The sequence below is a fragment of the Oncorhynchus gorbuscha genome, linkage group LG05 (assembly GCF_021184085.1).
Source record: "Oncorhynchus gorbuscha isolate QuinsamMale2020 ecotype Even-year linkage group LG05, OgorEven_v1.0, whole genome shotgun sequence".
Taxonomy (NCBI): Eukaryota; Metazoa; Chordata; class Actinopteri; order Salmoniformes; family Salmonidae; genus Oncorhynchus; species Oncorhynchus gorbuscha.
The window spans coordinates 83,881,833-83,907,643 of record NC_060177.1 but is presented as its reverse complement, the minus strand read 5'-3'; the positions used below and the strand labels follow the sequence as shown (position 1 = coordinate 83,907,643).

The 25,811-nt window shown below is 43.9% G+C and overlaps 1 protein-coding gene across 1 annotated transcript in view; it reads left to right on the top strand.

Moving 5' to 3' along the window:
- Nucleotides 1-25,811, top strand: part of LOC124036586 (kinase suppressor of Ras 2-like) — a 113,856-nt gene that overhangs the window by 29,042 nt on the left and 59,003 nt on the right. Inside the window, 2 exon segments of the mRNA XM_046351339.1 lie at nucleotides 462-497; nucleotides 866-1,409. Of these exon segments, the coding sequence (XP_046207295.1) occupies nucleotides 462-497; nucleotides 866-1,409 (580 nt within the window).

The following is a 25,811-nucleotide window of genomic DNA, read 5'->3' as shown; positions in this document are numbered from 1 at the left end:
AGGCCTCTCCCTCTCCTCTCCTCTCCTCTCCTCTCCTCTCCTCTCCTCTCCTCTCCTCTCCTCTCCTCTCCTCTCCTCTCCTCTCCTCTCCTCTCCTCTCCTCTCCTCTCCTCTCCTCTCCTCTCCTCTCCTCTCCTCTCCTCTCCTCTCCTCACTACCTCTCCCCCTCTATCTCATTCTCCTTCTCCCTCCAGAAGTCTCTGGTGGCCTTGTCTCAAACCATCCCAGATAAGAAAAAGTCCTAAGGAGTTCATAGCCATTAGTGTTATTGAACTGGACCAGATAATGTAGCCAGAGTTTTGATGCTGAGAGCTCTTTAGAGCATGTGATTACTACAATAGCTGGGTCTCTAAAGGGCAGTGTGAGAGAGGGAAACAACAAATTATCAGGGTACTGCAGAATATTTCATCAATCTTTTTATAAAATCTATAAACTTTTCATTCCTTTTCTTTTCTTTCCAGAACAACTTGAGGATGAGACATTGCCCAATAACGGAGGTGATTATTTCCATTTAAGCTGAAAATATAATTTCTCTCTTCACTGCTTTCCCAATCCAAACTATTCTGTCTCATTTACTCAGCATGAACCCCCATCTCGAGCTTCTCATCTAATGTTTAGTGATCAAGGTGGCTGTGGTTCGTCAAGCATCACTGTCCTCTACTCCTCTCCTATCTGAACCCCATGCTACATTGCATCTGCTCTTGATGTCAGATGCATGCTCTCTCTCTTCTTTGCACTATCATCAGGCCATTGTTTTTTATAATAAAATATTTGTTTTATTATTAGCGTTAAATGAGTATAAATGTAAATGACCAGGTGGTTGTTTATGTTGTTTGTAACATGTTCCTCCTCCTCCCTCCTCTAGCGGGCAGCCACGCCAAACAGGACTGGTCCATCCAGTGGCCCACCTCCGAGTCCGGCAAGGAGAACACTCCCTTCCCCTCTCCCGAACCCAGCCAGTGGGTCCGCTTCCAGCTCTCCCAAAGCCCCAAGGTCCAGGCCAAGTACAAGCAGCAGCACCACAGCCAATATCACAGCCCCCAGGCCTTGCTACCCTATCCATACGGCCCCTATGTCCAGCCAGACCGCCTCACCGTGGACAGCCACCTGGGACTGGGGGCCTTTCCCCCCATGGACACGGGCCACCGCTCCCTGCCCCCCTCGCCCCGCCAGAGGCACTTTGCCCACACCCCTCCCCGGACTCCTCTGGTGGTCAACAGCATGACCCCCCCGGGCACGCCCCCCATGAGGCGCAGGAACAAGGTGAAGGCTCCCGGGACGCCCCCACCCCCCAGCCGAAAGCTCATCCACCTGCTGCCTGGCTTCACGGCGCTGCACCGATCTAAGTCACACGAGTTCCAGCTGGGAAATCGCATAGGTCTGGAAGCAGCTGACATTCAGACACCCAAGTGAGTCATTTGACCTTTGTTTTATCTGAACCCTTAATACTGCTTTCACATAGAATTGACGATATTTTGCTGTAAAAAACATGTTTATATGACCCGCTTACAAACAAGCCCATTTTTACCAAGTGTTGTTTTATACCTCTAGTGGGGAATGATTGGTAGTAGTGGAGAGGGGTTTATTTTAATAAATCTATTGAGAATATACACCATCAAAAATAAACCCATGATTCATTCCTTTAGGCAGGTCCTAAGAAACACAAGACAAATACAATGTGTTTTCAAAAGAATAGAATGACATATTTTGAGATAATCATGCCTATGTTATGAGTCCGTGCAGCCATTGCTGCGCCATCCAATTGAAATCAATTGGTCGTTATTTTGTTCATTAAACAGACAAGACACACCTACCTATTCACAGTCAACACACATATGTACAGTACCAGTCAAAAGTTAGGACACACCTTCTCATTCAAGGGTTTTTCTTTATTTTTTACTATTTTCTACATTGTAGAATAATAGTGAAGACATCAAAACTATGAAATAACACATATGGAATCATGTAGTAAACAAACAAGTGTTCAACAAATCAAAACATAAGTAGCCTCCCTTTGCCTTGATGACAGCACACTCTTGGCGGAGTGATATTTTGAGACAGAGCCCAATCTCATGCTTTTTTTATCCACGTTTCATCTCTTTCCTACCCTCCCTCCGCTCTGTTAGGAAGCAGGCGTAGGGTCTTACCTTCATCATGATACCCATAGAAAATAATAACAATCCTATTTTCAAAAGCATGTGAGTCTCATTCTTATTTCACAACCTCTGCAGGCTTTTGGAGTTGCCTATATGCGATTGAGCCCAAAAAAAATGGCCTTGATTTAGGCTACATTATAGCACGCTAAATGTTTCTAATCAGAGGTAGATGAGCAAGCGAGCTACCATCTCCACTTATTTGCCCAGACAGAAAACAATTCAGTGAAACAAAATCACATTGATTGATTATCAGATGAGTCAGTGAAACAACATCACATTGATTGATTATCAGACGAGTCAGTCAAACAAAATCACATTGATTGATTATCAGACGAGTCAGTGAAGTCACAGGCTTTTGGTAGGTAGTAGGCCTGGGCTAATAAACAACTGTGAGTGAAGAGCAAAGCAATCCACCTGCTAAAGTCCAAAATGTTGAAGTAAATGATTCAACTTGACAAGATGATCATGAGCCTCAACTTTGTCAAATCCTAATTGTAGCCTTACCAATATCCAAACATAGATTTAGTCAAGACGAGTTCCCACACTTGTCTCAAAGCAGGGCGATGTCGCTGTCCCAATCAAAACGGTGCTGAAATTATCATCTAGATGACCACACGTGGGTAGGCTATTGCTTCAAATGTATTACAAGGAGGATTGGATGACTTTGGTAGTTTCAGTCAGCAACAATTTAATGCCTTCAATTGCATTAGCCTACTTTATTCCAATATTTTCATCATTCGGTGATATTTATTCCCTCAGTGATTCTTTATGGATCAACGTGGGTAATAAAGCAGTGCATGTGGTGGGTTATGTGGACAGATGGGTGAAGTGACTTCCCTCGCAAAGTTTTACAACTGGCAGGAGGATGGTAAACGGCCGTTGCCTTAGCAACCGTCAAGACTTTAGAAGCGTAGTGCGTGCCAATGCCGCCTCAGCATTGTTTCATACAAAGCCGCAGGCAGAACTTTACTGAAATGATTACTAGGTCGTTTGGCAGAAATGAAAGTTTTGGCTTTGATCCCGGCAATACCTTTCAGATATAAAGAAAAGGAGGGGAAAAGTTGGCAGTATGGTAAAGTTGGCAGTATGATAAAGTTGGCAGTATGATAAAGTTGGCAGTATGGTAAAGTTGGCAGTATGATAAAGTTGGCAGTATGATAAAGTTGGCAGTATGATAAATTTGGCAGTATGATAAAGTTGGCAGTATGATAAAGTTGGCAGTATGATAAAGTTGGCAGTATGATAAAGTTGGCATCTTAGTATGGAAGGGATATTATTAGAATCCTCTTTTGCAAGGACCCTCCCCCACCCACAGACCCACCTGCCCACTGGCCAAATGATACAACAGCCATGTTTAGTGAACTGTCAGTAATGGGACATGTTGAATGAAGTGTGAAGTGTTTGGTTTTTGGGGGGCTATTGGTCTATTACAGTAATAACACTTGTCTGGTTGTGATTTTGGAGCAGTTTGTTTGTTGTAACAAGTTTGATTCTGTTTGTTGGGGGACAAGGGTTCTCAAGGAGTTTGTGGATGAAGAGAGGGAGAGCTCGCAGTCGGTACAATCAAATTACAATCAAACTAAAAGCGTAGATGTTTGTAAACAAGTTTTTAGAGTTAGGGTTGTTCAACTTCAACCAACTGTTGAGGCACACTTTACACTTTCAAAATCTCATTTCTAATACAGCAAATCTATAGAATAAGGTGAAGTTCTTTAGAAGACAGAGAGGATAGTCCCAGGAAACCACCTCCATCTTGAAACTGAGGTTAATGTCATGTTTTGTCATTAATTATCATGTCTTGTCCTTGTGCTTTCCCTTCTGTTCGTTTCCCTCTGCTGGTCTTATTAGGTTCTTTCCCTCTTTTTATCCCTCTCTCTCCCCCTCCCTCTCTCACTCTCTCGCTCTCTCTTCTCTCTATCGTTCCGTTCCTGCTCCCAGCTGTTCCTATTCCCCTAATCATCATTTAGTCTTCCCACACCTGTTCCCGATCCTTTTCCCTGATTAGAGTCCCTATTTCTCTCCTTGTTTTCCGTACCTGCCCTGTCGGATCCTCATCTATAATTCACCGTGCTGTGTCTATGTTTTGCCCTGTCGTGTCGTGTTTCCCTCAGATGCTGCGTGGTGAGCAGGTGTCTGAGTCTGCTAGGTTCAAGTGCCTTCCCGAGGCAACCTGCAGTTCTCGATCAAGTCTCCTGTCTGTTCTCGTCTTTACGAGTAGTATTATGCTTTTTGTTTTGTAAAGTTTCTTTCTGGATTAAAAACTCTGTTTTCGCCAAGTCGCTTTTGGGTCCTCATTCACCTGCATAACAGAAGGATCCGACCAAGGAATGGACCCAGCGACTACAGAGGCTCGTAACACTGCCGTCGAGATCCAAGGAGCCATGCTCGGCAGACACGAGCAGGAATTGTCTGCTGCTCGCCATGCCGTGGAGAACCTGGCCGCTCAGGTTTCCGACCTCTCTGGACAGTTCCAGAGTCTTCGTCTCGTGCCACCTGTTACTTCCTGGCCTGCCGAGCCTCCAGAACCTAGGGTTAATAACCCACCTTGCTACTCCGGGCAGCCCACTGAGTGCCGCTCCTTTCTCACCCAGTGTGAGATTGTGTTCTCTCTCCAACCCAACACATACTCTAGAGAGAGAGCTCGGGTTGCTTACGTCATTTCACTCCTTACTGGCCGGGCCCGAGAGTGGGGCACAGCTATCTGGGAGGCAAGGGCTGATTGTTCTAACAATTACCAGAACTTTAAAGAGGAGATGATTCGGGTTTTTGACCGTTCAGTTTTTGGTGGGGAGGCTTCTAGGGCCCTGGCTTCCCTATGCCAAGGTGATCGATCCATAACGGATTACTCTATAGAGTTTCGTACTCTTGCTGCCTCTAGTGACTGGAACGAGCCGGCGCTGCTCGCTCGTTTTCTGGAGGGACTCCACACAGTGGTCAAAGATGAGATTCTCTCTCGGGAGGTTCCCTCCAGTGTGGACTCTTTGATTGCTCTCGCCATCCGCATAGAACGACGGGTAGATCTTCGTCACCAGGCTCGTGGAAGAGAGCTCGCATCAACGGTGTTTCCCTGCTCCGCATCGCAACCATCTCCCTCCTCTGGCTCTGAGACTGAGCCCATGCAGCTGGGAGGGATTCGCATCTCGACTAAGGAGAGGGAACGGAGGATCACCAACCGCCTGTGCCTCTATTGCGGATTTGATGGACATTTTGTTAATTCATGTCCAGTAAGAGGCCAGAGCCCATCAGTAAGCGGAGGGCTACTGGTGAGCGCTACTACTCAGGTCTCTTCATCTAGATCTTGTACTACTATGTCGGTCCATCTACGCTGGACCGGTTCGGGTGCTACATGCAGTGCCTTGATTGACTCTGGGGCTGAGGGTTGTTTCATGGACGAAGCATGGGTTCGGAAACATAACATTCCTTTCAGACCGTTAGACAAGCCTACGCCCATGTTTGCCTTAGATGGTAGTCATCTTCCCAGTATCAGATTTGAGACACTACCTTTAACTCTCACAGTATCTGGTAACCACAGTGAGACTATTTCTTTTTGATTTTTCGTTCACCTTTCACACCTGTTGTTTTGGGTCATCCCTGGCTAGTATGTCATAATCCTTCTATTAATTGGTCTTGTAATTCTATCCTATCCTGGAACGTATCTTGTCATGTGAAGTGCTTAATGTCTGCCATCCCTCCCATTTCTTCTGTCCCCACTTCTCAGGAGGAACCTGGCGATTTGACAGGAGTGCCGGAGGAATATCATGATCTGCGCACGGTCTTCAGTCGGTCCCGAGCCAACTCCCTTCCTCCTCACCGGTCGTATGATTGTAGTATTGATCTCCTTCCGGGGACCACTCCTCCTCGGGGTAGACTATACTCTCTGTCGGCTCCCGAACGTAAGGCTCTCGAGGATTATTTATCTGTGTCTCTTGACGCCGGTACCATAGTGCCTTCTTCCTCTCCGGCCGGGGCGGGGTTCTTTTTTGTTAAGAAGAAGGACGGTACTCTGCGCCCCTGCGTGATTATCGAGGGCTGAATGACATAACGGTTAAGAATCGTTATCCGCTTCCCCTTATGTCATCAGCCTTCGAGATTCTGCAGGGAGCCAGGTGCTTTACTAAGTTGGACCTTCGTAACGCTTACCATCTCGTGCGCATCAGAGAGGGGGACGAGTGGAAAACGGCGTTTAACACTCCGTTAGGGCATTTTGAGTACCGGGTTCTGCCGTTTGGTCTCGCCAATGCGCCAGCTGTTTTTCAGGCATTAGTTAATGATGTTCTGAGAGACATGCTGAACATCTTTGTTTTTGTCTATCTTGACGATATCCTGATTTTTTCACCGTCACTCGAGATTCATGTTCAGCACGTTCGACGTGTTCTACAGCGCCTTTTAGAGAATTGTCTCTACGTAAAGGCTGAGAAGTGCTCTTTTCATGTCTCCTCCGTTACTTTTCTCGGTTCCGTTATTTCCGCTGAAGGCATTCAGATGGATTCCGCTAAGGTCCAAGCTGTCAGTGATTGGCCCGTTCCAAGGTCACGTGTCGAGTTGCAGCGCTTTTTAGGTTTCGCTAATTTCTATCGGCGTTTCATTCGTAATTTCGGTCAAGTTGCTGCCCCTCTCACAGCTCTTACTTCTGTCAAGACGTGTTTTAAGTGGTCCGGTTCCGCCCAGGGAGCTTTTGATCTTCTAAAAGAACGTTTTACGTCCGCTCCTATCCTCGTTACTCCTGACGTCACTAGACAATTCATTGTCGAGGTTGACGCTTCAGAGGTAGGCGTGGGAGCCATTCTATCCCAGCGCTTCCAGTCTGACGATAAGGTTCATCCTTGCGCTTATTTTTCTCATCGCCTGTCGCCATCTGAGCGCAACTATGATGTGGGTAACCGTGAACTGCTCGCCATCCGCTTAGCCCTAGGCGAATGGCGACAGTGGTTGGAGGGGGCGACCGTTCCTTTTGTCGTTTGGACAGACCATAAGAACCTTGAGTACATCCGTTCTGCCAAACGACTTAATGCCCGTCAAGCTCGTTGGGCGTTGTTTTTCGCTCGTTTCGAGTTTGTGATTTCTTACCGTCCGGGTAGCAAGAACACCAAGCCTGATGCCTTATCCCGTCTGTTTAGTTCTTCTGTGGCTTCTACTGATCCCGAGGGGATTCTTCCTTATGGGCGTGTTGTCGGGTTGACAGTCTGGGGAATTGAAAGACAGGTTAAGCAAGCACTCACGCACACTGCGTCGCCGCGCGCTTGTCCTAGTAACCTCCTTTTCGTTCCTGTTTCCACTCGTCTGGCTGTTCTTCAGTGGGCTCACTCTGCCAAGTTAGCTGGTCATCCCGGTGTTCGAGGCACTCTTGCGTCTATTCGCCAGCGCTTTTGGTGGCCGACTCAGGAGCGTGACACGCGCCGTTTCGTGGCTGCTTGTTCGGACTGCGCGCAGACTAAGTCGGGTAACTCTCCTCCTGCCGGTCGTCTCAGACCGCTCCCCATTCCTTCTCGACCATGGTCTCACATCGCCCTAGACTTCATTACCGGTCTGCCTTTGTCTGCGGGGAAGACTGTGATTCTTACGGTTGTCGATAGGTTCTCTAAGGCGGCACATTTCATTCCCCTCGCTAAACTTCCTTCCGCTAAGGAGACGGCACAAATCATTATCGAGAATGTGTTCAGAATTCATGGCCTCCCGTTAGACGCCGTTTCAGACAGAGGCCCGCAATTCACGTCACAGTTTTGGAGGGAGTTCTGTCGTTTGATTGGTGCGTCCGTCAGTCTCTCTTCCGGGTTTCATCCCCAGTCTAACGGTCAAGCAGAGAGGGCCAATCAGACGATTGGTCGCATACTACGCAGCCTTTCTTTCAGAAACCCTGCGTCTTGGGCAGAACAGCTCCCCTGGGCAGAATACGCTCACAACTCGCTTCCTTCGTCTGCTACCGGGTTATCTCCGTTTCAGAGTAGTCTGGGTTACCAGCCTCCTCTGTTCTCATCCCAGCTTGCCGAGTCCAGCGTTCCCTCCGCTCAAGCGTTTGTCCAACGTTGTGAGCGCACCTGGAGGAGGGTGAGGTCTGCACTTTGCCGCTACAGGGCACAGACTGTGAGAGCCGCCAATAAACGCAGGATTAAGAGTCCAAGGTATTGTTGCGGCCAGAGAGTGTGGCTTTCCACTCGCAACCTTCCTCTTACGACAGCTTCTCGTAAGTTGACTCCGCGGTTCATTGGTCCGTTCCGTGTCTCCCAGGTCGTCAATCCTGTCGCTGTGCGACTGCTTCTTCCGCGACATCTTCGTCGCGTCCATCCTGTCTTCCATGTCTCCTGTGTCAAGCCCTTTCTTCGCACCCCGTTCGTCTTCCCTCCCCCTCCCGTCCTTGTCGAGAGCGCACCTATTTACAAGGTACATAAGATCATGGACATGCGTTCTCGGGGACGGGGTCACCAATACTTAGTGGATTGGGAGGGTTACGGTCCTGAGGAGAGGAGTTGGGTTCCGTCTCGGGACGTGCTGGACCGTTCACTCATTGATGATTTCCTCCGTTGCCGCCAGGATTCCTCCTCGAGTGCGCCAGGAGGCGCTCGGTGAGTGGGGGGTACTGTCATGTTTTGTCATTAATTATCATGTCTTGTCCTTGTGCTTTCCCTTCTGTTCGTTTCCCTCTGCTGGTCTTATTAGGTTCTTTCCCTCTTTTTATCCCTCTCTCTCCCCCTCCCTCTCTCACTCTCTCGCTCTCTCTTCTCTCTATCGTTCCGTTCCTGCTCCCAGCTGTTCCTATTCCCCTAATCATCATTTAGTCTTCCCACACCTGTTCCCGATCCTTTTCCCTGATTAGAGTCCCTATTTCTCTCCTTGTTTTCCGTACCTGCCCTGTCGGATCCTCATCTATAATTCACCGTGCTGTGTCTATGTTTTGCCCTGTCGTGTCGTGTTTCCCTCAGATGCTGCGTGGTGAGCAGGTGTCTGAGTCTGCTAGGTTCAAGTGCCTTCCCGAGGCAACCTGCAGTTCTCGATCAAGTCTCCTGTCTGTTCTCGTCTTTACGAGTAGTATTATGCTTTTTGTTTTGTAAAGTTTCTTTCTGGATTAAAAACTCTGTTTTCGCCAAGTCGCTTTTGGGTCCTCATTCACCTGCATAACAGTTAACCTCTTGATTCTAGCCATCCCGGATCCGGGATCGTGAATACAGCCTCAAGCTCATTACCATAACTCATAACTATTCATGAAAATCGCAAATGAAATGAAATAAATATATTTGCTCTCAAGCTTAGCCTTTTGTTAACAACACTGTCATCTCAGATTTTCAAAATATGCTTTTGAACCATAGCTAAACAAGCATTTGTGTAAGAGTATTGATAGCCTAGCATAGCATTTAGCCTAGCATTCAGCATGCAAGTAATTCTCTCCGCAAGCTCATTAGCATAATGCAACGTTAACTATTCATGAAAATCGCAAATGAAATGAAATAAATATATTAGCTCTCAAGCTTAGCCTTTTGTTAACAACACTGTCATCTCAGATTTTCAAAATATGCTTTTGAACCATAGCTAAACAAGCATTTGTGTAACAGTATTGATAGCCTAGCATAGCATTAAGCCTGGCATTCAGCATGCAACATTTTCACAATAACAAGAAAAGCATTCAAATAAAATAATTTACCTTTGAAGAACTTCAGATGTTTTCAATGAGGAGACTCTCAGTTAGATAGCAAATGTTCAATTTTTACAAAAAGATTATTTGTGTAGACAAATCGCTCCCTTTTCTTCATCACGTTTGGGTAAGAAAAAAAAACGAAAATTAAGTCATTACAACGCAAACATTTTTCCAAATGAACTCCATAATATCGACAAACATGGCAAATGTTGTTTAGAATCAATCCTCAAGGTGTTTTTCACATATCTATTCGATGATAAATCATTCGTGGCAGTTTCGTTTCTCCTCTGAAGAAATGGAACGCGCATGGACCTAGAGATTACGCAATAATTTCGACGCAGGACACCGGGCAGACACCTGGTAAATGTAGTCTCTTATGGTCAATCTTCCAATGATATGCCTACAAATACGTCACAATGCTGCAGACACCTTGGGGAAACGACAGCAAGGGCAGGCTCATTCCTGGCGCATTCACAGCCATATAAGGAGACATTGGAACACAGCGCCTTCAGAATCTGGGGCATTTCCTGTATGAAATTTCATCTTGGTTTCGCCTGTAGCATTAGTTCTGGGGCACTCACAGATAATATCTTTGCAGTTTTGGAAACGTAAGAGTTATTTCTTTCCAACGCTGTCAATTACATGCATAGTCGATCATCTTTTCGTGACAAAATATCTTGTTTAAAACGGGAATGTTTTTTATCCAAAAATTAAAAGAGCGCCCCCTATCTCGAAGAAGTTAAACTAAGATTGAGATTAAGATAGACTTCTATACAAGAGAGAGGAAGAGGGTAATCATAGGAAACATTATATTGTCTCTAACTGCATTTAATAAAACAGTTAGAGAATAAGTACAAGCTACAGCTGCTTTTCTGAGAGTGCATTCTCTCAATGAACTCCATTTAGTCCTTTATCTTCCTGCCCGAGGCTCAATCAGTTTAATTCATTCAGTTTAATTCACGTCCACTAGTGCCCGTAGAGAAACAATGTCTGTCAACAAAACAGAGATAACAGTGAAAAGTGCTGAGTTCCTGACTGAGCCACTGAACCAACCGTGTGTCTCATCTGGTGTAATTTTGATCAGATCAGATCAGCCTGTTTCCTCCAGGCCAGAGAGGGTCCACCCCAGTACCTCCAGTCATCAGGAACCATCAGGAGTCAGGAAAGGAGAGCCCCTCGGAAGACTAACAGTCATTTTTATAAAACTATTAGATTACAGTGGCCCATCGTTGCCTAATTGGTAAGTTATTATTTTGAGTTTATTTTCCTGCCATCTGGGTTGGGTTCTGCCCTGGTGTGTGTGTATTTGTGTGTGTGTATGTGTGTGTGTGTGTGCGTGTGTGTGCATGCATCCATGTGTGTGTGTGCGTGCGTGCGTGCGTGCGTGCGTGCATGGATGTGTGTGTGTGTGCATGTACTTGTCTGTCCTGTGAGGTAGTGGATGAACAGGCAGTGAATAGGGACTCAATCAGCATTAGATAATTGATTACCGGTCCCTGAGCACTGACAGACTGCAGGCTCAGAGTTTAGCCCTCTAATCAATGACCGTTTTAGTACTGGCCTATGCCTGGAAAAGCTAGCACTCATCTGGACACAGTGGATCTTTCACTAACTCTCCTTGGGTACCCCCAGCCAGTTCCACTTTGCTTATCTATTCCTGAACTAGCAAAGCCTGATTCAACTAATTAACTCATCTTGGTTTTCTTGAAGGTTTTGGAAACGTAGGCCTAGTCCTATTCCTCTACACGAATATATACCTTCCTAGTATTGAGTTGCAGCCTCGCTTCATCAGGCCATGGGCTCTACAAGGTGTCGAAAGCGTTCCACAGGGATTCTGGCCCATGTTGACTCCAATGCTTCCAATAGTTGTGTCAAGTTGTCTGGATGTTCTTTGGGTGGTGGACCATTCTTGATACACACGGGAAACTGTTGAGCGTGAAAAACCCAGCAGCGTTGCAGTTCTTGACACACTTACTACCATACCCCGTTCAAAGGCACTTCAATCTTTTGTCTTGCCCATTCACCCTCTGAATGACACACATACACAATCCATGTCTCAATTATCTCAAGGCTTAAAAATCCTTCTTTAATAACCTGTCTCCTCCCCTTCATCGACACTGATTGAAGTGGATTTAACTGGTGACATCAATAAGGGATCATAGCTTTCACCTGGATTCACCCGGTCAGTCTATGTCATCAAAATAGTGTTCCTAATATTTTGTCCACTCAGTGTACATGGTTTAAAGAGGATAAATACAAGTCTACTTTTTGGTTCAGCTGACTTGTTTCTCCTAATGTTGACTACATGTTTTGTTCCATTATGTTTAATTTGTTCTTTAGAACAGTAGGGGCACAACATGGCCAGATACAAAAGCTGCTTTTTCACTGTCTCATTTCCAGGTGCACTGTCATGGTTTTTGCTACTGTTACCACAGCTTCCTCATTCCTCCCCTTCTATCCTTAACATCTGAAAGAGCTGTCAACAACTCTCAGCTCATCCTGTCTTTTTTAATTAGAAAGTTGTTATAGCTGGTTTTTCACTTCATGGTTTCTCCTGCTGTTACCAAAGCTTCCTCATTCCTAACCTTCTATCCTTAGTGTCTGAAAGAGCTTTCAAAACGTCTTACTCTCAGTCCTAGCACTGGAATGGTAGATGTGCAGAAGATGAATGTGCAAGTAGAGATACTGGGGTGCAAATGAGCAAGATAAATAAATAAATACAGTATGGGGATGAGATAGTTGGATGGGCTGTTTACAGATGGGCTATGTACAGGTGCAGTGATCTGTGAGCTGCTCTGACAGCTGGTGCTTAAAGCTAGTGAGGGAGATATGGGTCTCTAGCTTCAGTGATTTTTGCAGTTTGTTCCAGTCATTGGCAGCAGAGAACTGGAACGAAAGGTGGCCAAAGGAGGAATTGGCTTTGGGGGTGACCAGTGAGATATACCTGCTGGAGCGCGTGCTACGAGTGGGGGCTGCTATGGTGACCAGTGAGTTGAGATAAGGCGGGGCTTTACCTAGCAGAGACTTGTAGATGACCTGAGCCAGTGTGTTTGGCGACGAGTATGAAGCGTTGTCCTGCCAAAGAGAGCGTACAGGTTGCAGTGGTGGGTAATATATGGGGCTTTGGTGACAAAACGGATGGCACTGTGATATACTGTATCCAATTTGTTGAGTAGAGTGTTGGAGGCTATTTTATAGATGACATTGCCGAAGTCGAGGATCAGTAGGATGGTCAGTTTTACAAGGGTATGTTTAGTAGCATGAGTGAAGGATGCTTTGTTGCGAAATAGGAAACCGATTCTAGATTTAATTTTGGATTGGAGATGCTTAATGTGAGTCTGGAAGGAGAGTTTACAGTCTAGCCAGACACCTAGGTATTTGTAGTTGTCCACATATTCTAAGTCAGAACCGTCCAGTGATGTAGTGATGCTGGATGGGCGGGCAGGTTTCAATAAGCATTTTTCTATCTGTTCCTGGTTCTACATTCTTTGAAAGGAGCATGCTTATTTAAGATGGTGAGGAAAGCACTTTTAAAGAATGACCAGGCATCCTCTACTGATGGGGTGAGGTCAATATCCTTCCACGATACCCGGGCCAGGTCGATTAGGAAGGCCTTGCTCGCTGAAGTGTTTTAGGGAGCGTTCGATATTGATGAGGGGTGGTCGTTTGACTGCACGAGCTGCTAGGTGACCAATCAGTTCACCTATGGGGCAATCAGTTCACATATGGTGTCCAGGGCACAGCTGGGGGCAGAGGGTGGTCTATAGCAAGCGGCAACGGTGAGAGACTTGGTGAGGTGGATTTTTAAAAGTAGAAGCTCAAACTGTTTGGGTACACACCTGGATAGTAAGACATAACTCTGCAGGTTATCTCTGCAGTAGATTGCAACACCGCCCCATTTGGCAGTTCAAGCTTGTCGGAAAATACTATAGTTAGGGATGGAAATTTCAGGGTTTTTGGTGCTCTTCCTGAGCCAGGATTCAGATACGGCTAGGACACCCGGGTTGGCAAAGTGTGCTAGGGCAGTGAATAAAACAAACTTAGGGAGGATGCTTCTAATGTTAACATGCATGAAATCAAGGCTTGATAGTGCCTGGGGAATGGAAGTGGAGCTAGGCACTGCAGGGCCTGGATTAACCTCCACATCACCAGAGGAACAGAAGAGGAGTAGAATAAGGGTACGGCTAAAGGCTAAAATCACTGGTCGTCTAGAACGTACAGAACAGAGAGTAAAAGGAGCAGATTTCTGGGCACGGTAGAATAGATTCAAGGCATAATGTACAATTTTTTTTTTTTTACCTTTATTTCACTAGGCAAGTCAGTTAAGAACAAATTCTTATTTTCAATGACGGCCTAGGAACAGTGGGTTAACTGCCTGTTCAGGGGCAGAACGACAGATTTGTACCTTGTCAGCTCGGGGATTCGAACTACCTTGTCAGCTCGGGGATTTGACTAGAATAGCTTCTAGTCTGAACTTTGTGACATGTGGACTGATGCTGGAGAGTTTGCTGGTCGGGGACAGAAGGCACTGAGCAGCCTGTCTGCTGTCCTAACAATGGGGACCTTCTGACAGCCATACAGTTGAAAAAACAATAGACTTCACAATCCTCCTACTGCCTGTGAACAGTGAGTTACTTCATCAATCAGCCATGATAACGCTACCTGAATGGCTTCCTTCATATTGTTTCCCCAAAGAGGCTAGACTACCCAGTTATCCATGAGTGGCCAAGAACCATTTGTTTTGGTCTTGGTTATGGATGAACGTTTGAAAAACTTGCGGTGTTCGAGTAGTCAAATGAATACCTTCCTCTTGATCATTTTTGAACGGTTGTTTTTAAATGTCAACGACTAATTAATGATCTTCTCAGCTGCTGCTAATGAGAAGTGTTGAGAAATTAAAGGGTTGAAAGGCAGTAGTCTAATGACAGAACAATTTTATAGTTTGGCTTCAATTTAGAAGAAGTCTAATTAGCTAGTTTCAAGTATATTCTGCAGTGAGTGGATGACCATTAAAAAAAAACGTCACTAATTTGTTAGAAAAAGAAAGAAAAGAAATCGACAACAGCAAGAAAAAGGTAACTGACTAGCCTTTCGCTGATTTGATAATTGGTATTATGGAAGGAGTGTTGCAAGACTAACTTGTCTCCTTAATTGACATATTTACTTTTTATTTGGTGGCGTACTGAGAATATAATAAATATAATCTCTCTCTCTCATCAATCACCCACAGGCCAATTACACTGGATTCATGTAATTCACCAGCTTGATGCAGTAATCAGTTATACTCAATCAATCAATCAATCAATCAATCAATCAATCAATCAATCAATGAATCAATCAATCAATCAATCAATCAATCAATTGTTATTCTCCCTCTCTCTTTATCCCACTCTCTCGCTCCCTCTCTTTCTTCTCTCTCTTTTTCTCTATATATCTCTCCATCTTATTATCCCTCTCTTCTCTCTCTCCCCTCTCTCTCTCTCTCTCTCTCTCTCTCTCTCTCTCTCTCTCTCTCTCTCTCTCTCTCTCTCTCTCTCTCTCTGTCTCTCTTGCATACACAAAATCAATTAAATCAACATTTACTTGTTTCATTTTTCACACAATGAACAGGGCTTCCATGCATGATTAGCTGTGCTAATCTCTATTCGGTACACACTCAGTCAGGGAACAGAGTAGATGCAGAGTATCACATTGGTCTACTCTACCTTTCCATTAGCCATGCCTCAGGCCACTAACCCCCCCCCAATAAATCCAGTGCCTCAGGTACCCACCATCACTTAAACCTCCAGTGCCTCAGGTACCCACCACCACTAAACCTCCAGTGCCTCAGGTACCCACCATCACTTAAACCTCCAGTGCCTCAGGTACCCACCATCACTTAAACCTCCAGTGCCTCAGGTACCCACCACCACTAAACCTCCAGTGCCTCAGGTACCCACCATCACTTAAACCTCCAGTGCCTCAGGTACCCACCACCACTAAACCTCCAGTGCATCAGGTACCCACCATCACTTAAACCTCCAGTGCCTCAGGTACCCACCATCACTTAAACCTCCAGTGCCTCAGGTACCCACCACCACTTAAACCTCCAGTGCCTCAGGTACCCACCACCACTAAACCTCCAGTGCCTCAGGTACCCACCACCACTTAAACCTCCAGTGCCTCAGCTACCCACCACCACTAAACCTCCAGTGCCTCAGGTACCCACCACCACTTAAACCTCCAGTGCCTCAGCTACCCACCACCACTAAACCTCCAGTGCCTCAGGTACCCACCACCACTTAAACCTCCAGTGCCTCAGGTACCCACCACCACTAAACCTCCAGTGCCTCAGGTACCCACCACCACTTAAACCTCCAGTGCCTCAGGTACCCACCACCACTAAACCTCCAGTGCCTCAGGTACCCACCACCACTTAAACCTCCAGTGCCTCAGGTACCCACCACCACTAAACCTCCAGTGCCTCAGGTACCCACCACCACTTAAACCTCCAGTGCCTCAGGTACCCACCACCACTTAAACCTCCAGTGCCTCAGGTACCCACCATCACTTAAACCTCCAGTGCCTCAGGTACCCACCACCACTTAAACCTCCAGTGCCTCAGGTACCCACCACCACTTAAACCTCCAGTGCCTCAGGTACCCACCACCACTAAACCTCCAGTGCCTCAGGTACCCACCATCACTTAAACCTCCAGTGCCTCAGGTACCCACCACCACTAAACCTCCAGTGCCTCAGGTACCCACCACCACTAAACCTCCAGTGCCTCAGGTACCCACCACCACTTAAACCTCCAGTGCCTCAGGTACCCACCACCACTTAAACCTTATCGTCCGAGGAGCAGGAGTGCGACGGGCGGGAGGTGCGAGTGCCTATTAATTTTGCTAACGTTGCCTCTCTCGTCTCGCTGTCCTTTTCAAGGCGTGTGTTTCTCTCTCAGCACAAGTGGTAATGGATGAGGCTCGTTGACTATGGTAATGAGGAGCAATATGTGTTGTGGAAAAGGCCACAGAGTTTTCTCTGTGGAGCCATCGAGTCGCATCTCATCTCCAGAAGTGTTGTTCAGCTCGTTGGCTTTGTTTACCAGTTTGAAACTTTGTTGGTGTATCACTAAATCGGCATTAAAAGTTTGGGGAATAACAAACGGAGAGCAGACATCCACCTCCACCTAGTTCAGCTGTGTTAGGGTTAGATGTGTGTAAATACTTCTCTGTTTAGGAGGTGTTTGTGTTATCTCAGTCCTCTAAGGGAAAAACAGAGAGTTTGTCATCATGCAGCTCTTCCCATGTCCGCCTGCTTCAGAAGGACGATGACCTTTACCTCCGTTTTCTTTTCTCCTCTGTGTTACATAATTTGTTAAATAAAGTCCACCAAAGATAACCCTGAAGGAGCTGCAAAGCTTCACAGCGGAGATTGGTGTATCTGTAAATAAGACCACTTTAAGCCGTACACTCCAGAGAGCTGGGCTTTACGGAAAAGTGGCCAGAAAAAAGCCATTGCTTTAAGAAAAAATATAAGCAAACGCATTTGGTGTTCGCCAAAAGGCATGTGGGAGACCCTCCAAACATTTGGAAAAAGGTACTCTGGTCAGATGAGACTAAAATTGAGCTTTTTGGCATCAAGGAAAACGCTATGTCTGGCACAAACCCAACACTTCTCATCACCCCGAGAACGCTAACCCCAAGGTGAAGCATGGTGGTGGCAGCATCATGCTGTGGCAAAGGGTGGCTCTACAAAGTATTGACTTTGGGGGGTGAATTTTTATGTACGCCCAAGTGTTCAGTTTTTTTTGGTCTAATTTCTTGTTTGTTTCACAATGAAAAATATTTTGCATCTTCAAAGTGGTAGGCATGTTGTTTAAAACAAATGATACAACCCGCCCCCAAAATCTATTTTAATTCCAGGTTGTAAGGCAACAAGATAGGAAAAATGCCAAGTGGGGTGAATACTTTCACAAGTCACTGTATATACTGGAGGTACCATATTATGCCATTGTCATTTTTTCTTTAGCCTATATTTAACTAGGCAAGTCAGTTGAGCGCAAATTGCTTTTTTACAATGACGGCCTACCCCGGCCAAAGCCTCTCCTAACCCGGATGACGCTGGGACAATTGTGTGCCGCTTTATGGGACTCCCGTTCACGGCTGGTTGTGATATAGCCCAGGATCGAACCAGGGTCTGTAGTGACGCCTCTAGCCACTGAGATGCAGTGTGTTAGACCACTGCACCACTCGGGAGCCTCTAATAGCAGTGGGAGTACCATGTTATTATAGGATACTTTGCTATTCCACTGTTCTTACATAGGCGTTGTTCATGATATCTAGTCAATTTCATATAAAGTGCAGATACGCTTTCTTTGTGGAAACAGAAGCTCTAAATTCACAGAGAGATTTATTGAATGATTAACTCTTAACACCAATGCAGCTATGTGTTCATGTTGTTAAATATTCAATTCCTTCCAAAACCAATGTCCGTTTTACCTGGACAATACATTGACATATAGATCAGAGCCACAGCTAGTTCCCGGACAGACACATGACCTTTTGGTTTATTAGTGACACACACTACTGATCCATCCCTGAAAGAAGACACATCACGCTTCATGGACAGTCAAATGGTGTGTGTGTGTGTGTATGTATCTCCTCTTGGTTCTCGAGGAAAGCTCATCCATGTTAATCAGGTCTTTGCCCCCCTGCTAATAATGACAAGTCAGGTGAAAGGGGGTGTCAACGTGCCCCCCCCCCCCATGCACATACACAGACAGACAGACAGACAGACAGACAGACAGACAGACAGACAGACAGACAGACAGACAGACAGACAGACAGACAGACAGACAGACAGACAGACAGACAGACAGACAGACAGACAGACAGACAGACAGACAGACAGACAGACAGACAGACAGACAGACAGACAGACAGACAGACAGACAGACAGACAGACAGACAGACAGACAGACAGACAGACAGACAGACAGACAGACAGACAGACCCTTATTCCACTCTCAGTGTGTCCAGGGGTAATGAGAGCTCAGATGCCTCTCCCTGCGTCACACCAGGAAATTGGAGGCATGATTCTGAATTTATATCAGTATTTAGGAGTGTGAGGCTGTGCTGGACCGAATGCCATTGTTGCATAGTTGATTTATTAAGCCGTGATGCCGGAGAAGGGGTGAGGGGGGGTTGAGTGCGGGGCCAGAGGGGGTTTGGGTGGGTGTTGAGATTACTCTTGAGAACCCCAACTGGAGCTTGGATAGCCATAACAGAGAAGATTGAGAGGCAGCGAGGGGGAGTTGGTGGTCTGATGCCCAGGTTCGCTGTTCAGTACTATTTCCTTTCCCCCGACTACCTAGACATCAACTCTATCAGTAATTTACCTCGCAGGCCATAGGTGGGATTTATCTCCTAGATGTGTGCTTTGGCATTGAAATCATCCCTGAGAGTTTAACGGCATCATCTTCGGTTGGTTTTGGTTCCATGGTTCTCAGACCCTTTGTTCCTCTGGTTAGTCTCTACTGTTCTCCGTTTTAAAGTACCACTGAAGGAACATGGCTATGGGCCAAATTGCTTTTCTTGCATCTACCAGCATTTTTTTATGTTAAGGTTTGCTCATTCAGGGGTTAACGTATGGTTTCCTTTTGAAATAATAGGAACTTCAATGTGGATCTACCTAGGAGGAACTCTGGCTGAAATGAATTACACTCTCTCTGTGTTATTTAACATAGTGTGGACATGTCTGATGTTTGATCAGACCATGGAAGTAGATTTCTTTAGGCCCTAGGCCAGACAGACTATCATAAGCTCTCATGTTTTGTTTTTAAAAGTGTGTCTGTTTCAGTGATATCGTCTTGCTGATGAACTAAATATGACCTTTTGATGTTCTGTGTGATCACCAGACACCAGACAGCGACTACAATATCCTTTGAGGAAAAGTTTTGTGATCATGAGATGATAATTCATTGTGTACTTGCTGAGAGATTTGCCTCGCATCAAAATTGTCTTTTACCACAAAGATAGAAAACACATGATGTAGATGTTCTTGGGAACAATGTGGCAGCTATTGCAGCTTTATTGGGAAATCTTCAGAGATTATTTTTCACAGAGAGAGAGAGAGAGAGAGAGAGAGAGAGAGAGAGAGAGAGAGAGAGAGAGAGAGAGAGAGAGAGGGGAGAGGAAGGAGAGACACACAGAGAGAGCGAGAGAGACATCAGCCTAAACATCAGCGCCACAGGTAACTTCCACAAAGCTGTGAACGATCTGAGATACAAGGCAAGAAGGGCCTTCTATGCCATCAAAAGGGACATAAAATTCGACATACCAATTAGGATCTGGCAAAAAATACTTGAATCAGTTATAGGACCCATTGCCCTTTATGGTTGTGAGGTATGGGGTCCACTCACTAACCAAGAATTCACAAAATGGGTCAAACACCAAACACAGGAATGACAAAACACTAAGGTCCTGTTAGTATGTAATGTCTGTTTTCTGAGAGTACTGTAACTCATATAACTGAGAATATTGTAACTCATATAACTGAGTACTGTAACTCATATAACTGAGAATATTGTAACTCATATAACTGAGTACTGTAACTCATATAACAGAGTACTGTAACTCATATAACTGAGTACTGTAACTCATATAACTGAGTACTGTAACTTATATAACTGAGTACTGTAACTCATATAACTGAGAATATTGTAACTCATATAACTGAGTACTGTAACTCATATAACAGAGTATTGTAACTCATATAACTGAGAATATTGTAACTCATATAACTGAGTACTGTAACTCATATAACTGAGTACTGTAACTTATATAACTGAGTATTGTAACTCATATAACAGAGTACTGTAACTCATATAACAGAGAATATTGTAACTCATATAACTGAGTACTGTAACTCATATAACTGAGTACTGTAACTTATATAACTGAGTACTGTAACTCATATAACAGAGTACTGTAACTCATATAACTGATATTACTGTAACTCATATAACTGAGTACTATAACTCATATAACTGAGTACTGTAACTCATAGAACTGAGAGTGTAACTCATATAACTGAGTACTGTAACTCATAGAACTGAGTACTGTAACTCATATAACTGAATACTATAACTCATATAACTGAGTACTGTAACTCATAGAACTGAGTACTGTAACTCATATAACAGAGTACTGTAACTCATATAACAGAGTACAATAACTCATATAACAGAGTACAATAACTCATATAACTGAGTACTGTAACTCATATAACTGAGAGTGTAACTCATATAGAGATGCAGTAGAGAAGTCTTCTGCCATAACAGAACATTGACTATAGATCAGTATGGGGAATGATGCCTCACCGTCAGTCACCATATAACCTCTCTTTAACCTTTATTAAAGCAGCATGAAGGTGTCAGTGAAAGACTGATAATATACCCAAAAACCATTTGCATAAAAACAACAGGACTCTTCTTTCTCCATATGGACCCAGTGAAAGCATCTGAATATGTATTGTTACTGATGTTAGTGAGACCTAGTCAAATACTTTATCTGGACTTTATTGAGTTTGCCTGACACAATGGAACCAATAAAATGGGTATATAATATATATATATATATATATATATATATATATATATATATATATATAACTGTGTAAACTTAGACATTATTGGGTACTATGTGTGTAGGGCAGAGACACAAAATCGGTAACACAAAATCTGTAATGCATCAAATGTAGAAAAATAATACTTAATACGTTCTACATTTTGATGTGTTACAGATTTTGTGTTACAGATTTTGTGTCTCTGCCCTACACACATAGTACCCAATAATGTCTAAGTTTACACAATTAATTAAAAATTAAACGCTGAAATGTCTTGAGTCAAGAAGATTTCAACCAGTCATATAATAAGTTGCATGGACTCACTCTGTGTGCAGTAATAGTGTTTAACATGATTTCTGAATGACTACCTCATCTCTGTACCCCACACATACAATTATCTGAGAGGTTCTTCAGTCGAGCAGTGAATTTCAAACACAGATTCAACCACAAAAACCAGGGAGGTTTTCCAATGCCTCACAAAGAAGGGCACCTATTGGCAGATGGGTAAAACAAAGCAGACATTCAATATCCGTTTGAGCATGGTGAAGTTATTAATTACACTTTTTGAAGGTATATCAATACACCCAGTTACTACAAAGATACAGGCGTCCTTCCTATCTCAGTTGCCGGAGAGGAAGGAAATCAGGGATTTTACCATGAGGCCAATGGTGACTAAAACAGTTACAGAGTTTATTGGCTGTGATAGGAGAAAACTGAGGATGGATCAACAACATTGCAGTTACTCCACAATACTAACCTAAATGACAAAGTGAAAAGAAGGAAGCCTGTACAGAATAAAAATATTCCAAAAGATGCATCCTGTTTGCAATAAGGCACTAATGTAAAACTGTAAAAAATATTGGGTAAGAAATTAACTTTAATTCCTGAATACAAAGCATTATGTTTGGGCAAAACCAACACAATGCATCAGTGAATACCACTCTTCATATTTTCAAGCATGGTCGTGCCTGCATCATGTTATGGGTATGCTCGTCATTGGCAAGTACTACAGAGTTTTTTTCCAACACTCTATTCAGCAAATTGGATGCAGTCTATCACAGTGCCATCTGTTTTGTCACCAAAACCCCATAATGTCACGGGATACTAGGAGCGGTGGGTTGGAATCAGGTGCAGAGAGCAGGGTTCAGTAAATCATGATTTATTCTCCGGCCAAAAAACGGCCACGCCAACATAGAACAGACCAGCCCAAACACAGGACCAAACAGACCGGAGAATACAAACATGAAACCACAACCAACAGAGTAACAAAAAACAATCCCGCACAAAACAAGGGCGGGTCAAACTACTACATATAGGGAAGCTAATTAAACTAAAATACACACAGGTGAAACTAATAAGACAAAACCAACAGACAAACGAACAAGGGATCGGTAGCGGCTAGTAGGACGGTGACGACGACCGCCGAGCACCGCCCGAACAGGCAGGGGAGCCAACTTCGGCGGAAGTCGTGACACATATACTACCCACCACTGCGACCTGTATGCTCTTGTTGGCTGGCCATCGCTTCATACTCGTCGCCAAACCCACTGGCTCAGGTCATCTACAAGTCTCTGCTAGGTAAAGCCCTGCCTTATCTCAGCTCACTGGTCAACATAGCAGCACCCACTCGTAGCACACGCTCCAGCAGGTATATCTCACTGGTCACCCCCAAAGCCAATTCCTCTTTGGCCGCCTTTCCTTCCAGTTCTCTGCTGCCAATGACTGGAACAAATTGCAAAAATCACTGAAGCTGGACACCCATATCTCCCTCACTAGCTTTAAGCACCAGCTGTCAGAGCAGCTCACAGATCACTGCACCTGTACATAGCCCATCTGTAAACAGCCCATCCAACTATCTCATCCCCATACTGTATTTATTTATTAATCTTGCTCATTTGCACCCCAGTATCTCTACTTGCACATTAATCTTCTGCACATCTACCATTCCAGTGTCTAATTGCTATATTGTAATTACTTTGCCACCATGGCCTATTTATTGCCTTACCTCCCTTATCTTACCTCATTTGCACTCACTGTATATAGATTTTTATTTTTTTCTACTGTATTATTGACTGTATGTTTGTTTTACTCCATGTTTAACTCTGTGTTGTTGTATGTGTCGAACTGCTGTGCTTTATCTTGGCCAGGTCGCAGTAGCAAATGATAACTTGTTCTCAACTAGCCTACCTGGTTAAATAAAGGTGTTCTCAACTAGCCTACCTGGTTAGATAAAGGTGTTCTCAACTAGCCTACCTGGTTAAATAAAGGTGTTCTCAACTAGCCTACCTGGTTAAATAAAGGTGTTCTAAACTAGCCTACCTGGTTAAATAAAGGTGTTCTCAACTAGCCTACCTGGTTAAATAAAGGTGTTCTCAACTGGCCTACCTGGTTAAATAAAGGTGTTCTCAACTAGCCTACCTGGTTAAATAAAGGTGTTCTCAACTAGCCTACCTGGTTAAATAAAGGTGTTCTCAACTAGCCTACCTGGTTAAATAAAGGTGTTCTCAACTGGCCTACCTGGTTAAATAAAGGTGTTCTCAACTAGCCTACCTGGTTAAATAAAGGTGTTCTCAACTGGCCTACCTGGTTAAATAAAGGTGAAATACATTTTTTATTTTTTAAATGTTATGACTTTTGTTATGACACTCCTGAACCTGTGACCAGAAACCAGCTGCAAAGGGGCAATACCAAAAAGTAGATGATCCATCTCTTCACAGCAAATTCTGTATAGCTGGTTGTATGCCCCATATACTGTATATATAACATTTTGTTGGTAGCAAGAATTTTGTAAGATAATTTTCATTTCAAATAAATTCAACTAATTGTTGAATCAAGTGCCATGGGATCGGAACGTCAAAGATGTCTTGAAGCAGCTGTCATCAAATAGAACTGGTATTTTTGATTTATGAAAATGTTAATGTTCTTAAAAAAATGTTTTAAATCTAATTTTGATCTTTAATATAGGGCAGACAAAGAATTTCCTTACCTTCTCCACCTTCCACTTGCCTTCTCCATTTCTGCGGTAATGCTACAATCAATCGGTTATAAGTTTGTATCGAGCAAACATTCCCATATATTTTAGATAGCTGCATGTGTGATGTAACACCACCATTCATATTCATGATATAATTAATAAAAATAATGTTTTTATATTTTTTTATATGTTTTTTTAATCAATTAGTGTATTTGAGTTGAATTAACCAGAATTGTTTTTTATTTTCTTGAGGCTGAAATGTAAATTGTAATCGTTTGTATGGCTTGGTTGAGAAAGGCCGATGCTTTGAACAAGGTTTAATTTTTAATTAACTGAAAATAAGAGGTTGTAATCTGCATGAAGGTAAAAAGCGATTTTGTAATGAAGGATGAGCCTGCCTTAAAAATCAACTGGAGAATCATTTTGGGCTTAAGTATAACTTTTGTATGAGTGACGCTTTTAGTGACAGGTTCAATGCTTTAATATTTAATAAGCCCCCAAACTCATATTCATTATATAAATAGGCATGTTTAATTTTCTCTGGCTTACCATTCCAAATACATTTTAATAATATTGCTCATATACTTTAAGAAACGAGTCCTCTGGAGTAATCAGGGCCATAAGTAAGTAAGTAAACTGTGATATGACTGATGTGTTATGCAGTGTGATTTTTCCATAAATAGACAGGTACCTCTCCATGGTTGCAAGATCTTGTTTATTTTGGTAAACTTTCTATTGAAATTAGTCTTGGTAAGTTATTTTATATCTTTAGGGATATGAATATTAAGTATGTCTACTTCACCATCATATAATTTTATAACTACAGGGTAATGTCATAATAATTCAGTCCAGAGAGGCGAGAGAAATGATCTAGATCGTCAATGATCGTCAAGTTATCCAGGACTGGTCATCGGCATACGTTGGCACTTTTGTTTTTAGGCCGTGGATTTCCTAACCCTTGATCTTATTCTTGATCTGATCTTACCAGAGAGCATTTCAATGGCCATAACAAATACATTTGGAGATAATGGACATCCTTGTTTATCCAATAGAATCATAAGTGAAAACCCTGCCTATCTTGCCACTTCAGGCACGCTAGAGCAAACGCTTAACGTATTTGTTAGGGTTCAAATAGTATCTGAACCTAGCTCTGAGGTTAGTTAGTACAGAGTTATGCAGATGGAATCTCTGCAGTGCTTTTTAGGAGAAGGACACAATAGTTAATGAACCAACAGTACAGGCTGTAGTTCTTCAGTGGAAAATATTCCTGCAGGTTGTGATGATTCACACGTAGAGACAGGAACCTGTGGAATAGTCATGACGTACGCTTTTCACTTCTAATTCATTTGATTTATCCGCAAAGGATGTGTTTGTTTGAAGTGTTCCATTTCTCTCTGCGGTCTTACGGCGGATCAAATGAGGATTCCTTCAGTCTATATCAACGTAA